At 53.3% G+C, this 17,069-nt stretch overlaps 6 protein-coding genes across 6 annotated transcripts in view; 4 read left to right on the forward strand and 2 right to left on the reverse strand.

Annotated features, from left to right (window-relative positions):
• Window positions 1-78: 78 nt before the first annotated feature.
• Window positions 79-1,737, reverse strand: GLOTRDRAFT_126203 (uncharacterized protein; the record flags this gene model as incomplete). The annotated part of the gene is made up of 6 exons (XM_007864895.1): window positions 79-89; window positions 170-608; window positions 671-1,306; window positions 1,368-1,466; window positions 1,520-1,671; window positions 1,731-1,737. 6 exons carry the CDS (start codon window positions 1,735-1,737, stop codon window positions 79-81), a joined length of 1,344 nt encoding a protein of 447 aa, XP_007863086.1.
• A 474-nt stretch (window positions 1,738-2,211) lies between these two features.
• GLOTRDRAFT_126204 (kinase-like protein) lies at window positions 2,212-3,584 on the forward strand (the record flags this gene model as incomplete). The annotated part of the gene is made up of 4 exons (XM_007864896.1): window positions 2,212-2,414; window positions 2,471-2,784; window positions 2,841-3,148; window positions 3,222-3,584. The coding sequence occupies 4 exons, from the start codon at window positions 2,212-2,214 to the stop codon at window positions 3,582-3,584; spliced, it is 1,188 nt and encodes a 395-aa protein (XP_007863087.1).
• A 680-nt stretch (window positions 3,585-4,264) lies between these two features.
• On the forward strand, window positions 4,265-5,205 carry GLOTRDRAFT_71583 (phosphoribosylglycinamide formyltransferase; the record flags this gene model as incomplete). Its single annotated transcript, XM_007864897.1, has 2 exons — window positions 4,265-4,316; window positions 4,381-5,205. 2 exons carry the CDS (start codon window positions 4,265-4,267, stop codon window positions 5,043-5,045), a joined length of 717 nt encoding a protein of 238 aa, XP_007863088.1. The 3' UTR covers window positions 5,046-5,205.
• Window positions 5,206-7,157: 1,952 nt separating this feature from the next.
• On the reverse strand, window positions 7,158-10,320 carry GLOTRDRAFT_136614 (uncharacterized protein; the record flags this gene model as incomplete). Its single annotated transcript, XM_007864898.1, has 14 exons — window positions 10,293-10,320; window positions 10,068-10,233; window positions 9,974-10,008; window positions 9,739-9,919; window positions 9,305-9,642; window positions 9,137-9,247; window positions 9,024-9,085; window positions 8,853-8,972; window positions 8,700-8,798; window positions 8,028-8,642; window positions 7,825-7,974; window positions 7,579-7,776; window positions 7,350-7,525; window positions 7,158-7,272 (listed from the first exon to the last, which is right to left on the reverse strand). The coding sequence occupies exons 5-14, from the start codon at window positions 9,486-9,488 to the stop codon at window positions 7,158-7,160; spliced, it is 1,830 nt and encodes a 609-aa protein (XP_007863089.1). The 5' UTR covers window positions 9,489-9,642; window positions 9,739-9,919; window positions 9,974-10,008; window positions 10,068-10,233; window positions 10,293-10,320.
• On the forward strand, window positions 10,236-13,078 carry GLOTRDRAFT_36697 (uncharacterized protein; the record flags this gene model as incomplete). The annotated part of the gene is made up of 4 exons (XM_007864736.1): window positions 10,236-10,461; window positions 10,580-10,857; window positions 10,918-12,649; window positions 12,711-13,078. The coding sequence occupies 4 exons, from the start codon at window positions 10,236-10,238 to the stop codon at window positions 13,076-13,078; spliced, it is 2,604 nt and encodes an 867-aa protein (XP_007862927.1).
• Window positions 13,079-13,240: 162 nt separating this feature from the next.
• Window positions 13,241-17,069, forward strand: part of GLOTRDRAFT_36534 (kinase-like protein) — a gene marked incomplete at both ends in the record, with an annotated part of 14,807 nt that continues 10,978 nt past the window's right edge. The window contains 3 exons of the mRNA XM_007864724.1: window positions 13,241-13,464; window positions 13,524-13,704; window positions 14,663-15,032. Coding sequence (XP_007862915.1) covers window positions 13,241-13,464; window positions 13,524-13,704; window positions 14,663-15,032 — 775 coding nt within the window. The remainder of the gene's footprint in view (window positions 13,465-13,523; window positions 13,705-14,662; window positions 15,033-17,069) is intronic.

Consider the following 17,069-nt stretch of genomic DNA (forward strand, 5'->3'; position numbering starts at 1 on the left):
CCCCGTCGAAGCCTGTGGACTCGAAAGTCGAAGACTGCCGCCGTATCCTCTGCGGTGTGGTGGGCTGGGTGGAACCAGTCAACGAGGCGCTGAGAGGCGACCCCATGCATAGGTCGAGACAGATACTGATCATAATATACGGGGCCAGTCATCACCGTATATGACGGACCCCATTCTTCCCATGGGATGACGGGAGCGGACTGACCCAGCATCTGTCGGATTCTGGAAGTAAGCACCGACACTGGGACCACATGTGTAACCCGGAAGTTGTGCTCAGCGTCGAAGTCATCACTCTCGAAACACATTTGGACGGCGAGGTACACGTCTGTCGGTGCCGCCCGAAAGAGAGCTGAGCCCTCCAGCTCGGGCAGAGACCCAAGGGACGAAATTGTGGAGAATTCCATAATGAGGATATGGTCATCATAGGATGGGTATTCGAACGTGAAGCAAGACAACTTGGTGAATGGGACGGGCTCCGTATATGCTGAACATTTGTCGATGCTGTAAGCATGCAAGCGTGGCTTCTCACCCATGCTAGGCTCTATACCTGTAAGCAGGAAGCCATTCACGAACGTGAAGTCCTCGATGCGAGAGGCCTCACTCAGCCACTGAGACATTCAACGTCAGGTGACACTGACACGAATCGTGAATATTCAGGGTATGAACTCACCATACACGCAGTACCTTCTTTCCAGGACCAGACGACCAGATGTTCCTGGAACTCGTCCGCGTTTAAAGAGTACGGAACCATTACACCAATAAAGTCTCCCGACAGACGAAGTTTGAACCACTCGTAGATGTCATACACCAAATTGTCCGGAAACAGTATTTTGGGACGTGCTGCATGCGGGTGCGCTTGCCCAGTCGAAAGAGACAGGCAGTGAATCATGTGCGCTGACGAACTCCTATCTTCCTCTGCTGTTCGGGAAATGATCACAAGCAGATCTTGAGCAGCGTCTATCGCGTAGTCTTCGATCACAAAGCCTAAATCGTCGAGCCGCCATTCCTTCGCCTTGACTCCTCGTAAATTCCCCGGGAGTATATTGAGTACCAGGTTTGATGGGCCGAAACACCGACAGAGTACATTGCCCGAGAGACGCAGCATACTGCCTCTGCCACCGCGCAGCTTCTCCACGGATCCGAACTGTGCGCTGGCCCAAGAGTCGGTATATTTACGTAGACGCTGCAATCGTTCCGCAATAGTGATCTCACTGGGCGGGCCGTCTTCCATACCGGCAGTTTCCAGCTCGATCTTGTACTGGAGAACGACGGATTCGTCGATAACTCGTTTGACACGTGGGCTCACCTAGAAAATATCCGCATCCAGTCTCTTTCAGATGACTGGACATGATGGGGCACAAGCGTACCTGCCGACATGCCACCAGAACTTGAATTTCCAACTTCTCAAGGGTGCGCTCCAGGAGTTCAGTCGGTAGGTCGTCGATCTGACCCTTCAGCTGGCGAGCCTGAATCCTCGCAGTTACGACAGCACAGTGCAATGAGAAGCAATGAGACTCACCATCGGACTGTACCAATCGAAATCTTCCTCCTCTATTTTCTTTGTGACAGTTATGAGACTGGATGTACCAGCCGGGGGATGCCTGGTATTTGACGCTCTCACTCGAGCACTAGTCGAGAATCTACGAGACCAACGAAGCACAGTCGAGGTAACTAGCGATACCTTGCGGTTAGATCCGTGAATGAACAAGTGGCAATATCAATATTCTGACCTCTCATACGGTTACGTGCTTGAGTTTCACAAAGATCCTAGTAAGCAGTGTGCACTGTACTACTACTCCTAGACTGACTGCCAGACCGAGTGACGGATGTGAGTCCGTACGTCCGTGTATATTAGGATGTCAACCTTTGATCGCGGGACCAATAAGAATTGCCGACCGTGGGTAAGTCGCCACATATCCTAACTCTTCTTGCGAACGAGCATGAGCCCCATTCCTACCCATCGTAGCCGTTTCGAACGACTACACAGGTGTTACAGTAAATTACGCTTTCATTGACGTACCGTGCCGTGTGGCACGTTCGCCTCGTCCACGCCTGCCCTTCAGACCACTGTGAGCCTCGGATTAGCTCTACTTTCTCTAGCATCGTATCGTCCTAGTAGTATTTGGCGAGGTTCAAAGTCCGGATTCCACCTCTCACAGTCGTTCTTCTACCACGATGCTACGCTGGACGAGAAGGTTCTCCACTCGTGCAATGTCCCCGCCACGCATTCCTGCGACCTCTGGTTTTACCTCGCTGGACGCTTCGGAAAAGATAGAAGAAGAATCATTTCCATGGTACAGCCCCAGCACCTTCTATCCCGTGCGCATAGGGGAAGTCTTCCGGACCCGTTATCAAGCTCTGGCAAAGCTCGGTTATGGCAGCTCCGCCACCGTCTGGCTCGGTCGTGACCTTGTGTACGCATGATGTACTCTGAATACTTTATCATCACGAGCCTAACCTGTTCTTGCAGGGAGCACAGATACGTGGCGCTCAAGGTGTGCGTGCGCGACTATCCCAGCATCCTCAGGGAGAAAAGCGCATACGAGCGGCTGCGCTCAGTCAGGGATTCTCCGTTTGTCCAAAAGTGCTGGGACACTTTCAAGATCGACGGTATTGGAGATGCCTCTCATGAGTGCCTCGTGCTCGAGCCGCTCAGCATCAGCCTCGCTGCTTTGGGTGCGAGAATGAGGGGCTGGGCGGACATCCCCTCCTTTCGCGCGACGGCTCGGCAAGTTGTAGAAGCTTTGAGATTTCTCCACGAGGAGGCTCACCTGATCCACTGCGGTACGTCTCTTGCGTACTTTTACATGTCTCGTCGCCTACTTACCTATACCCTCGAGATCTTCGCAAGGAGAATTTCCTCTGTGGCGTTTCGAAGGACCGTGTCTTCCGAGAGATCGAGGAACACGAAAACCGAGAGCCCTCTCCTCGGAAGATCGACGGTGACCGCGTCATACACACTTCTCGCCACATCACCATCATCGCTGACCTGACGGGCGTTGTTCTGAGCGACCTCGGGGAAGCCCGCGCTGGCGACACTCCCGACGTCTACTACGATGACATCCAGCCGTTCCCGTACCGGGCGCCTGAGGTCATACTGGAGGTTCCATTCTCCTATCCCGTGGATATATGGAACGTCGGCGTCATGGTGGGTCTCTCTAGAGTCTGACTCTGCTATATCTGACTAGCTGTCGGCAAACCTTTCTTCTCGCGGCGGATAGCTCTGGCATATGTTTGAGCGGAAACCCTTGTTCCACCCGTACCTTCCTGATGGGGAAGCGCAGATGGTCCACCTAGCGGAAATGGTTGCCGTCATGGGTCCGCCACCGCCGGCCTTCCTTTCGCGCGTCAGGAGCCCAACTTACGTCCGCTGGAATTATTTCGACGCGAGCGGAAAGTGGACTGGCGTCATACCGGTTCCATCGGACATGTCGCTCGAGTCAAGGGAGACACGATTGGCCGGCGAAGAGCAAGCTGAGTTCTTGCGGTTCATTCGGCGGTGCTTGCAGTGGGAGCCGGAGAAGAGGGCCACTGCCGCGGAGTTGTGTCAAGATCCCTGGCTAAACGTCACTGCGCCTAGTTAGACTTCTGTCCGATTCTCATCTCATCTCATCCACTCGTATACTAGGTCCTTAGGTTAAGGCTTGGGATAAATACGTGCCCTTGCTAGAGCCGGTTACGCCCACTCCCTCTCGACTGTCCGCCCGCGGCGCCACACGACATCCTTCGCTATGCTGTCCAGTCGCGCATGGAGCTTATTATTCTCCGCCTGCACATGTGGAAGAGCACAGCAAAACCGTGACGGGAGGCAGAGGAGATGGAGGAGGTCGAAGCGGTGCCGTTGTCGGAGCTGAGTGCTTTTACTGATGAGGATGAAGATGAACTAGAGCCACAGAACACCGCTACTTGATAATATAACACCGGTGAAGAAACCTTTCCCGTCGTACATATTGCACCCGTACCTGGTTGCGCAACATAACGGGTATCGTTGTGAGCGGGGATGTATTATGGAGACGAAATATCAGTGAATTCTAGTAGGACACGAGGTACTTGCATGAGCAGGGTGATATCAAAGTGTGGACGTGGAAAACAAATGAGATGATGCCCGAGATTCTTGGCGCGCTGCGAGACCCAGAGTATCAAAGATCCAACAGACGAGAGCTGAGTCGACTCGGACAACTTCCAGATCTACAGATCGGAGTCGTACGGACATTGCCGGTCGATCACATGCCAGTCTTTTCAGCTATCTTCCTCTCCCGCCACCATGGCCCAAAATCCCGTCGAGCGGCGCATCGTCGTGCTCATCTCCGGATCAGGTACGCCCGCCCCTCCCGCCGCCCCGCCCGCCCATTCAAATCCGCAGCCACCCCGCCCTCGCAGGCTCGAACTTACAAGCCCTCATCGACGCCCAAAACACCCCGCGCCTCCCGCACACCCGCATCGCCCTCGTCCTCTCCAACCGCAAAGCCGCTTATGGACTAACGCGAGCAGCGAACGCCTCCCCGCCCATCCGCACTGCCTACCTCGCGCTCCAGCCGTTCCTCAAGGCGAACCCGGGCAAGACGAGGGAGGACTATGATAGAGAGGTGGCGAGGATCGTGGTGAGGGAGCAGCCAGACCTCGTCGTGCTCGCGGGGTGGATGCACGTCCTCGGCGAGGGGTTCCTCGACGTCGTGAGTGGCCATACTGTCCTCCAGGGCGAGCCCGCGCCCCCTACCCCGATACCTGTGATCAACCTCCACCCCGCGCTTCCCGGCGCGTTCGACGGCACGCACGCCATCGAGCGCGCCTTTGAGGCGTACCAGCGCGGCGAGGTCGAGCGCGTCGGCGTGATGGTGCATCGTGTCATTAAGGAGGTCGACAGGGGCGAGCCGGTCGTGGTCAGGGAGGTGCCGTGCGAGAAGCGCGAGCCTCTCGAGAGCTTCGAGGAGAGGCTGCATAAGGCTGAGTGGGAGGTGATTGTGGAAGCGACGAGGAGGGTGCTGGACGAGGCGAAGCCGGTTCGGGTGAGTGTGGAGTTTCTGAGGGTCGCGAGGGGAGGTTGATAGAAGTGACAGCAGGACTTATAGCGCCTGTATCCGACTCTGATGAAAATGTATACTCATATGGTATTAATGTATCCACAATGTTCTTCTGTCACTGAATAGTGGCTCCCCTCTCAACTGTCTGAAATCAGACTATAGGACGCGAGAGCTTCGAGCTAACGACAAAACGATAGAAGCTCCTCCAAATCTTTAGGGTGACATAGACAGTACCTCTCAACACGAATATGATAGTGCGGCCGGTCTCCCAGTCTACACCCATCTCCGAATTTGTATCGTTTTGTCGTTAGCCGGAAGCTCTCGCGTCATGTCGTCTAATTTCGGATGCCGTCAATTTCAGGGCCCGGTGCAATTTGCCATACGTTAGGGTGTGGCGTTCACTTGTGGCGTACCCGGAAGCTCCCGAAGTCATTGAGGTACAACACGAACGACATCTCAGGTTTTCCAACAGTACTTGACGTCGATAGATTTGGAACAGGAATCATTAAATCAGCTTTGCAAGCCAAGACAAGACATATCGGACGAAGCAATACTACTGCGCAGGTATATAGTCAGGATATGGTACATTGATTGCGAACAGCTTTCAATTGACACGCTCGGAATTGATACCCTCACTCTTGCGGTGTCGCCTTCTTGATGTCTAGAGTGCTATGCTGAGCCGAGCGTCCACGCAGTCAGATGATCCGTACCTCTGTCTTACCTCTAAGTTCTTATTGGGCCAGCGCGTACACAAGATCAGCGTAGCTCTTGTGTTTCATTGCTGCGAAATGACACGCCTGCTCTTCCAGGCCAGCGTGGATGAGAGGGAGCCACTCAGGGGGAAGCTCGACGAGCTTGCTGCTGGTGTCCAGGATGGGGTTGGTCTTTGCTGCTGCGAAGAGTTGCAACCGCTGGCTTCTTGAGCGGGACGAAAGACGGATAGACAAGCTGCTCGGAATTCTTACGTATCATACTTTGGTATGGTTAAAATTTTTTCTTGTTAAAATACAGGTGGAGAGAACAGAAGTCGCATGTTTTAGCTTTGAGCCATCCCACAATGAGGGATGCCACCATGGGAATGCTATATTGCTGATCTACAGGGCGTTCTAGTCGTATCTCTTATTGCTAATGGGCGTTAACGCTAAGGATTTTCACCCCGTCGGAGCTGTCCTGTCCTGTCTGACCATCATTCACGAGTCGCCATTCCGATAGCTTCTCGTTTCACCTTCCAGTTACATTGTAGTACGGTCAACCATGCCTTGGCTACTTGGGACCATTCCAAATCCAGGGCGGCTTTCTGTTTGAGAGTAGAATAAGATGGTCTAGAAGGAGGGCAAAAGGACGCTACCGTGTGAATCACAAGCACTGTCGAGAGCCTGGAGTATGACTACCGCATGCTTAGACAGAATTGCATCAGCTCTAGGTCTTCATATCAGAGAAAATGTCGATGTTGCGCGCGGTGGAATGGAAAGGTGCTCGAGCGACGCGGAAGCATTGGGCATGCGTCCGTCACGTGACAAGGTGCGACTCGCCTATTGGCATTGACAATTGAATGTAGACATCTTCTCGAATCGCATCGCGCGCAGGATTAATATCTACTCTCGACCGTTAGGTGTCTTTGACGGTAGTGGTGCAGTACACAAGGCTCGTGGAATTGCACACAGATAACCGAGAGCGGTGTTTGCCACATCGTTTGTTGTCTTCATCTGCGTGTTCGAGTACAAATCACCGCTCTGGAAATCTCGGATCACCTCAGGTCTTCCAGGGGTTCTTCTACCCACAGCCTAATAAAGTTAGGAACGCGGTGTCTATCATCCCACTCTGAAATCTTGTTCACGAAACAGTCGCAACTTCTGCCGCAATGTTGCGCTCATCAGGGAATGCGCGGTTACCGTTAGAGCCCAACATAGCCGTGAGAGGCAGCACCGGTCGAATGGTAACCCCCCTTCATCATAGGTCAGCATAGGCAGTCAGTAGCATGGGTGGTCATTATAGGCATGGAAGGTATAGGTGCATTGGATGTATAGGCAACATAGGCACGCAAAGGGATGTATACGAGCAAGCACAGAATTCTATTTTGTATCGCTATTCAGCGTAGGATTGGACATGACACATATCACAGTAAAGCAAAAAAAACTAGTCACTCTCGCCCCCTGATCTGTTTGCTTCCCACTCCTTCCTAGCCGCGGCATAATCATCCTGACCCATGGACTCTTGAACTTCATCTTCATCCGGGGCCTTCGCAAATGCTCTGAGCCAGCCGCGCAACATGGGACATCAGACTCGGACGCGGATCATCTCGCATTAACCAGGAGCTAAAAGACTTACCGAGCTCGTTTGAGTAGCTTCGCCTGGATCCTCGGGATGATCTTCATGTCGGCAGTGTTCTTGTCAAATTTTTCGATATCTTTCAGGTGTTTCTCGAAGACCTTCAGATAGCCATCCTCTGTAAACTTGATGTCTGAGCGTTGGCCTGTGCTCCATTCCTCAAGGGAACACTCCACCTGCGGTTGAGAATTTATATTAGATGTTGTGAAGAGAATGTTAGAGAACGCACCGCAGCCAAGACAAGCGCTATTGCTACGAGAGGTATACCACGCCCCGCACGGCCAACATACCGGCTTCCCATATGTAGGTCCGTCTCGAAATATTCGGGGAAGGCCACCCCTTCATCACGTTTGTTTGCGAACCATGTCTCATTAATGGTTGCTTGTATGATTGGGTGCTTGTAAGCACCTCCACGCATATCGGGTTGCTTACAGATCCTTTAGTTATGGCTATTCACATAAAGCTAATTCCATACCTTGAACGTGAATGCTGCGCTGGATAGCAGACCTTCTACGGTAGTACGGATCGCCTCGCTGCTTTTGCCCTGGAGACCATAAAGTGCGGGCACCAGCAACCGTGCCTTTGCTTTAACTTCACCGCGCATCTGTGAAGCACGCGGTGTGATCTAACTTGAGTGAGAGAATCCGAACATAGGCGAACGAGGTTGGGGAGACGTACCATTTGAATGATATTGTCGTCAAAGGTGGCATCCACCTTCTTTACCTTGCAAGCTTTATCCCAAGCCAGTGAGCAGTATGTAGTCGATTCCTCGTTGTCAGGGAATGGCCAGTCAGTTGAGATCAAGCTGCGGTACACGAGATTGGAGATAGCAAGCAGGCCAGCCTCAAACGGCTCGAAATCGCCTGTAGTCAGTCGTCCACGTGATCCAGAGCCGTGGATGATGCGCTGCTTCTTCACGATATGCGTCGTCTCGACGGAAAGAGAGGCCGGCCGTGGGCGAGCCTTAGCTGATGCCGGTGCGGGAGAGGCAGAATGGCCGGGGGTGTCACTATGACCATCATCACTGAAATGAGAGACATGCTCGAGCTCGTCCCCAGTGCCCGAGTTATCATCTAGAGGGCCGAAAGCCGGCTGCAGATCGGCAAGCTGATGGTGAGAGAGGCGAGGGGTGGGCTGATGGGCCGGCACGATAGAGACACGCAACGGTGTCTGCTTAGGTGCAGTGCCGGTCAGCTGCCTGTCAGTCGGCACCCGAGGAGGAAGCACAGCGGTGGCCGGCGGGACATGGCCAGCACGGCGCGTGAGCTCGATTGACTTTTTCTTTGGCGGCGGCTATGACATAAGATGAATCAGTACATAACGATGTATTGATATGCAACGAGTACTAACCGTCTGAACGTGTCGACAGTCGCTATCCTCGGACACCACCAGTGGCGGGATTTGACCAGCACGGCGTACAAGCTCGCTGGAACGTTTCTTCGGCTTAGCCTATGAAGTGGGTTCTTAGCAATGATTGGACGTGCATTAGTTTCAAATACTTACCGGCACGAGTGTCTCCTGTAGCTCCGCGGGGTCGTTCTCATCCGTGACCCGCGGTCTGGCACGCCTAATTAGTCGCGGACGAGCCGGATGCTCGTCCGCAGTCGAGTGCGTGACAGTAAACTGATACTCATTAGCAATCTGGAATGTGCAAAGGAAAAGGAATCCTCATACCTGTTTAGTGCTGCCCAACTTCGCTACTGTTTCGTCAGCATACTCTTCCTCAGATTCAGGCCCTGAATATTCAAGAGAATGAGATGATGCATGAGAGAGAGAGCGATACTGACCAATACTATCGCCTCGGAAGTCATTAGCTTCCTCTTCGGCCTGTCGGGCACGCAACGCGGACTCCTTTGCCTTCTTGGCTGTCGCGGCCTCTTTAACTTGACGGTCTTGCTCTGTCGATATCACAACGGTGGGTAAGCATATACAGTGGAGACGAAAGTGCGACGGACCTGCTTCAGCCCTGCGTTGCGAGAGGATGACACGCCGGCCACTGCGCGTCGTACCTTCATCAGGGGCAGACGCTGGTATCTCCTCGGTACGAGCCGGGTTGGCCGCGTTCATCTGCGCAGGAGTCGTGGACTGAACAGAAGTGCCCCGTCGACGAGAAGCAGCGGTAGATCTCTGGGCGGTCATACTAGTGAGGACAAGCGCGAAGTCACGGAAGGCGGGCTCGGGCAGTGGAGTCTTCGAGGCTGAAGAGGCTGGCTAAGTTGGGAGATGGGAGATGGGGGACGTGGTTTATAAGAGGCTGGGTGTATATAAGGTGTCTCCGCTTTTATACCAAACTCTATTCAAGAATTCAGCACAGCACATAGGGGAGCAGACCAATGAGAGGTCAATCAACAAGGGAGCGACGCGAGGAAAGAAAATCAACAAGGCTCACATGACCGACGCGTCTGCATTGCGTATGACTCTCTCGATGCTTTGGCACGTGAAGGGGGCCGCCATCGGAGCGCATCGGCTGTGAAGGGCGGTCGTAGTCCGAATCGGGCGCGCGGTCGCAAAACATGTTTTTTCATACAAACCCGTCTCCTGTGCACAATGCCCCAGCACACCTGCAACTACTGCAATCGAGTGTTAGCAACCGCAAGTGGAGTCAGGAAGCATATTCGTCTTACACCTGCCTGTCACACTGCCTTCAAGCGACACGTTGCTGAGCGTTATGCCATCAATGTCGTGGACCTGATGGATCGCCCTCTGCAGGCAACTCACCACGAAGAAGGGCCCGTGCTCGAAGATGATCTGCCGGCGTCTTTCCCCGAGTACGAGCGTCCTCAGACTCCTGATGCACTGCCGCCCTCTGCAGGCTCGGATGGCGCCGTCGACGGGCATCCAGCGACGCTCCACGACATCCCCGACGTGGAATATACATACAGTTCTATGTTCGAACGTCACGTCAGGCCTTATCCTCCCGAACACCTTGCTGGTGCTGCTTACCCAGAGAAAGCCGAGACGAAGTTTGAGCGCATTAAGCGCCAGCAGAAGGAAGCGGGGCGAGATATATTTGAGCCATTTGAGGACCAGGAGGAGTGGGATCTAGCACGCTGGTTGGCTGCGAATGTGGGGCAAAAGGCAACAGACGAGTTCCTTAAATTACCCATTGTGAGTGCGGACGTTATGCGAATGTTAGGAGATCACACATACCTAATGGTGATGCCCGTCGCAGATCCGGAATCGCGCTGCCCCTTCTTTCGTAAACAACCGTGCATTCTTGGACCGGATAGATGCGCTTCCTACCCAGGGAGTGAAATGGGATTGCCATACGATCCAGATTGCTGGGGACCGAGAGGATGACGACGGCCAAGTTATGACCGAGGAGGCTGAACTCTGGGTTCGCGATCCTGTAGAATGTGTGCGAGAGTTAATAGGAAACCCGGCATTCAAGGAGGTGATGGCCTATGCACCTGAGAAAGTTTTCCGAGATGAGGAAGGCAAAATCCAGCTCTTCGATGAAGCATGGACGGCTGATTGGTGGTGGGACACACAGGTGAGCGCTGACGGAGTCAATGCGCTTCCATTGCACCATCTGACTGAAGCTTACCTGAAGGGAAAACTGCCGAAGGGAGCAACGATCGCGCCGCTGATTCTTTCATCTGATAAAACCAAACTTTCCTTGTTTCGAGGGGACAAGTCGGCATGGCCTGTGTATCTCACCATCGGGAACATAGACAAGTCGACGCGTCGCAAACCTAAGTCGCACGCGACGATGCTCGTGGGTTACCTACCTGTGGCAAAGCTTGACTGTATGAGCGATGCCATGCGCTCGGTCACTGGCTATCGTTTATTCCACTATTGCATGGCATACCTATTGCAGTCTCTCATCGAAGCGGGGAAGGATGGTGTCGACATGACATGTTCTGATGGGGCTGTCCGACACATTCATCCCATCCTAGCGGCATACGTCGCCGACCATCCGGAGCAATGCCTCGTGGCATGCTGCAAGGAGAACTTCTGTCCAAAATGCCGGGTGGCGCCAGATCAGCGAGGAGATTTGGACTTCTGGATCCAGGCCCGAAGTGCAGAACGTACCAAGAAAATCCTGAAGCAGCAGGCGAGTGGACGGCGTGTACCGGCCTTCAACAACGAGGGACTTCGCCCAGTTGATGAGCCATTTTGGGCGCACTTGCCATTCTGTGATATATTCTCGTGCTTTACCCCTGACCTGCTACACCAGTTGCATAAGGGCGTCTTCAAGGACCACCTCGTGGCGTGGTGTGTCAAAGCGGTTGGCAAAGAAGAAGTAGACTCACGTTTCCGAGCGATGAGCAAACATTTCGGTGTCCGGCACTTCAAAAATGGAATCTCGTTTGTCTCGCAGTGGACAGGCACCGAACATAAAGAGATGGAGAAAGTCTTCGTACCTCTTCTGAATGGGGGCATAGTTTCTCGAGCGCTCCGGGCGGCTCGGGCTATCCTGGACTTCCTCTACTTCGCATCATTCCATTCTCACACGGTCGAGACACTCTCACGTATGGAGAATGCCCTGCGAGAGTTCCATGCAAATAAGGATATCTTCGTGGAGCTTGATGCTCGGGAACACTTCAACATACCGAAGCTTCACTCTCTCCAGCATTATATGGCAGCTATCCGCTCTCGTGGGTCTTGTGACGGTTACAACACAGAGTCTCCCGAACGACTCCACATCGAGTTCGCCAAGGACGCCTACCGTGCCAGCAACAAACGCGATTACACCGAACAGATGGCGCGCTGGCTTCGCCGCCAGGAGGCGGTGCATGAATTCATGGTGTACCTGGAGTGGGCCGAGAAGATGGACTATGAGACGGAAGTGTCCGAGCCACCTGTGAGTGATTTGGACTCGGAATCAGAGTCCGAGAACGCGAGCGAACCAGAGGACGAGCTCGAGAACCAACCGCAATGCACCGCAGGATCTCATGCTCAGGGTGGGCAGCCGTCCAGTGCTATAGTTCCCTTCCAATCCCTGCCGAAGCACCCGTCCTTCCATTTTGTCCCGGTATCCCGCATCGTCGAAGGGTTCCACGCAACTTTGTTTCTTGACGCACTCAAGCAATATCTGCTATCGACACGGCCCTACAACGCCCGACCCCTTGTACCCAATGCGACGGACCGCTTCAATGTATTCAAACAAGTTATGATTCGCCGACCGGCTCTTAGGGTAGTCAGTGACGAATCCAAGCTACATGATAAGGTGCGCGCCATACCCGCCAAGCCAGGCAAGAGAGGGCGTCGAGAACTACCGCCTCATTTCGATGTAGCACTTGTACGTGCTGGAGGCGTGGGTAGCAATCCCAACACTGCGGGGACTTTCCTGGACGGTATGTACTATGTACCCATGACTATGGTCTGTTCGAGGTCAATGGCTAACATTGTTCCTAGGCTTGCAAGTAGCTCAAGTACGGCTACTTTTCCGGCTCCCTGAGCAGCTGCGCTATCGCGGGACTGAGGACTGCCCGTTAGCATACATTGAATGGTTCACGCCGTTCACAGCACGAGATGCCGTCATGCTCACGCACTCGGTTTCACGATCGACGCGGCGTGGTGGCCAGCCAAATGCGGAGATTATCCGTATGGATCGTATTGTACGTAGCTGTCACTTAGTTCCGAAATTCGGTACAAAAGTTAATTCTCGCTGGACGGCGGATAATGTCCTCGAGGAGTGTAAGACATTCTACCTCAATCGATGGTTGGATGTAGGCACATTTTATGAGTTCCAACCACCGGATTTCTATCCTTTTGTACTATAACAGATCATGTATATAGCATGCTATATACCAGTAGACTCAGGCTCGATATCCTATGTATGCCTCTGATGGCATGGTTGTACCTCTGCATACCTATGGCGCCCTTGCTGGCCTATGGCGAAAGGTCATCCCTATATGGAAATGCGTGTTTCCTGATGCTGGGCGAGACGGTTCTCCACTCGCGCAATATCGCCGCCACGCGTTCCGCCATCCTCTGTATTTGCTTCATTGGATGCCTCAGAAAAGGTGGAAGAGGAGTGCTTCTCGTGGTACAGTCCCAGCACCTACTATCCCGTACGCATCGGGGAAATCTTCCGGTCTCGCTACCAAGCCTTGTCAAAGCTCGGTTATGGCACCTCCGCCACCGTTTGGCTTGGTCGTGACCTTGTGTATGTATTAAATCCCTCTGTTATGTTCTGCATGTCAGCCGCTCACTCCACTCTGTCAGGGAGCACCGATATGTGGCGCTCAAGGTATGCATACGCGACTATCCCAGCATCCCCAGGGAGAAGGCAGCGTTCCAGCGACTGCGCTCTGTTAGAGAATCTCCGGTTATCCAGAAGTGCTGGGATAACTTCAAGATCGACGGTGTTGAACTGGGCGCTGACTTAGCTGCCAGGTTCTACAATGTACCAGAACGTACCGGAACTCTCTGGAATATTCTGGTATATTCCATTATTGTACAAGGGCACGGAGCTCATGTGGGTCAGTGACATCATAGGTGGAGCTCAGTAGGATTATAGATATTCCACGTAGCTTAGTCAGCCTATGGGCCACAGTGTATATAAACCCTGCAGCTCTGCTGCCTAATGACAAGGGTCGTTCATACGAGCTTTACCAGTAGCTACAGCATCCAACCAATACAGGTGAGTTGTGTAGGGCGCACTGTGCGTGCTGCTGCCTCCATACCTGTTCATCAGGTTATGAGCCCAAATAGGCAGCTTGCGTCTGCGCGGTAACTCGCTGCAGCGCGTTGTGCCTCGCTCACCTGTGCATCGCCCTATGCGCCCTCACAGGCTGCAGTGCGGCTTGATGCGTGATTATCGCCGTAGGCGCTGTTATCAGCAGCCATCAGGCTTGATGATCGATCCTGGGGTAACTCCCTAATGGAGCCAACAGCATGGAGCAGTGCGCCCTTATCGGGCTGCATAGCTTCGCTGATACTGATGAGATCTCAATACAGATTTCAGATCTCTCAACCGCTCCGCAACAATGTCGAACAATCTGATCGCTGTTGTCCCCGTCCTCGACGGCTCGAACTGGCCTACCTGGTCCGAGCAAATGATGGCGTACCTTATGTCCCAAGGCCTCTGGGGAAATGTGGATGGCAGCATCACGCAGCCAGCTGTCGTCGTCTCCGGTACTACCAGGGACTCTACTGCTGCTGACGCCTGGAAGGAAAAAGACGTCAGGGCTATGGGTACGATCCGTCTTCGCTGCTCTCCCGCCGTCGCCTCCTACATAAAGGACAAGAAATCGGCCAAGGAAACTTGGGACCAATTGTCTTCCCTCTATTCGTCTATGTCCCTCGGTGCCATTTACAATGAGCTGCGGGGGGCCTTATCGACGAAGATTCCGGCCGATCAGCACCCTGCTCCAGCCTTCGCGAAGATATCCAAACATTTCGACACTTTGGAAGCGGCCAAAGTCAAGATTCCCACGCTTATTGAAGGTCTAATCTGCCTTTATGCACTCCCCAGCCGCTATGAGAACATTGCGCAGATGCTGGTCCAAGCTACCTCTGCTGACAACATGGGCATAGGTGCGGTACGGGAAGCAGTTACCACTGCTTGGGACCAGTCTCAAGGCAAGAAGCCTGAGAAACTCGGTGCGCACAAGATCTCGGCGGTGAAGCGTAAGCCGGGCGATCCCTCTTTTTCTTCGCAGCAGCAGCAGCGCCCTCAGGGCAGCAGCGGCAATGCGCGAGATGGGAAGAGGCGCCCTTATCGCGGCAAGCGTGCAGGCAAGAAGCGTCAAGGGCAAAACCACGATCACCACCATGCCCACGATGTCTTGATCGCCTCGACCGTCTCCCTTCCTCCTCCGACCATCGCTCACGTCCTCGACACTGCGCCTAGCGGCAGCAAGACTCGGACGGTTAAAGAGCAAGGTCCATTCCACCCGCCTCCTTCGGCGGATACCAGTCACTACAACAACAAGAGGATCAAGAAAGCCTTCAAGCTCGCGCGGGACCTCGATATAAGTCCCACTGAAGAAGACATCAAGGTCTTGGACGCTCTGGTCGGGCAAGTTGATCCGGACCCAGATATCGACATGGAGGATGCCGACTCTGTCGCCTCCAGCCGCGCGTCCAAGCGCGCTCGCTTCGAAGGAGTTGCTCGCGCGGATGACGCTGCGGACAGCGACCACGACGACAACCAGTCTATTGACTGGGGTAGTGACAAGGACCAGGGGGAGACTGTTAGTCTCGGCGACGAGGAAGACCTGGACCGCACTATTGCGGAGGCTGCTGGCTTCGACCAGAATGCCTTTATTGACGAGCACTACTCGTACGTGCCATCTTCCCCTTTACAGGACTCCACTGACGCGCCATCACAGTTAGGGCAGCGTAGTGTAGATCTTAACTTGAGTCCTGTAACTTTGGCTTTAATATATTGCACTCATGCGCAAACTTATGCTGCGTGTGCAAAATGTAAGGGGAAAGATAAGGCACAACAGGGTAGCACCTGGATTCTCGACTCGGGGGCCTCTCGGCATTTTACTTATGACATGAGTGACTTCATCGACTTTGAGGAATTTAAGCAACCTGCAACCGCATCTACCGCGAACGGGTTTGCACGAATACTTGGGTTCGGTACGACAGTCCTGAATTATTATATCAAGGACGTCGGGAACATAACCACTCGGTTATTCCCAGTTTACTATATACCTGACCTGAATATTCGCCTCATGTCACTCGGAGTCTTACTCCAGGATAAGCTAAAAGTGTCTGGTAATGACCGACACATAAGTCTATATGAAAAGGGATTGCGCGAACCTCTATTCAGGTTTTTACCGCGGCAGCCCGGCGACACTATCTACAGTGTCAGTACAATTCCTGCACCGGATGCGTATTCTATATTCCCAACGATCTATGCGGTTGATTATGGGATTATGCACCGTCGCATGGGACACCCCTCTAAGGAAGTCCTGCGGCAAGCTAGGGAACACACCAAGGGTTTCCCCACCAATCTGGAGTTTCCTTCGGAAGACCCAGTATGCCCTGGATGCGCGGAAGGCAAGATGCCTTCTAAGGCTTTCCCGCCATCCACTCTACGGGCTAAAGAACCGTTTGAGTTTTCACTCGGATCTTAAGTCATTTCCCGTAGACTCCTACCATAAGTATCGGTACACAATCGTCTTCTTTGACGATTACAGTCGTTTGCATATGAAACCGAAAATCGGGTTTCCGTGAGCATTGTTTGTTCGAGCCAAATATACCCATATGTAGTAATGCGAGATGGCTTCTTGTGACTGTGTGACTCTGTAGACTGCAGCCCGCCCTCAGGCTGACAAACTGCATGTGCTGTGTAGTCTGTTTCAGAGCGTCGCTTCATTTCCTCCTCGACTCACGTATAGAACCAGCAAACTCACTCGGTACGCCCGACTCAATCGTCAAAGAAGCAGTAGACGGTGCACCCGTGGTGAGTCTCGACTGCATCGAAACCTGCAGCCATGATGAGCGTTGCTCGAGCAGACGTACGTGGATCGACAACCGGAATATGGCCAAGATGTGATATCGCAGCAGCGATTGCCGAGCTGGTATAAAAACTGAGCAGGTTCGTAGCTGGCAGTATCATCATGGCCCAACCCACCTCTGCAGGTGCTCCCTCCGACGACAGAGCTGCTGGCTTGAATCCTTGGTCATGTCTGGAGTACTACACCACTGCGGCATCAATTTTCCAACACAGTATCAGATACCATGCCATCGAGAGTTGGCTACAAAGACCGGCATGATAGGTATGGTGTCTTCTCAGGTCCAGATGTTCGTACC

Source organism: Gloeophyllum trabeum (assembly GCF_000344685.1).
Source record: "Gloeophyllum trabeum ATCC 11539 unplaced genomic scaffold GLOTRscaffold_00003, whole genome shotgun sequence".
Classification (NCBI taxonomy): Eukaryota; Fungi; Basidiomycota; class Agaricomycetes; order Gloeophyllales; family Gloeophyllaceae; genus Gloeophyllum; species Gloeophyllum trabeum.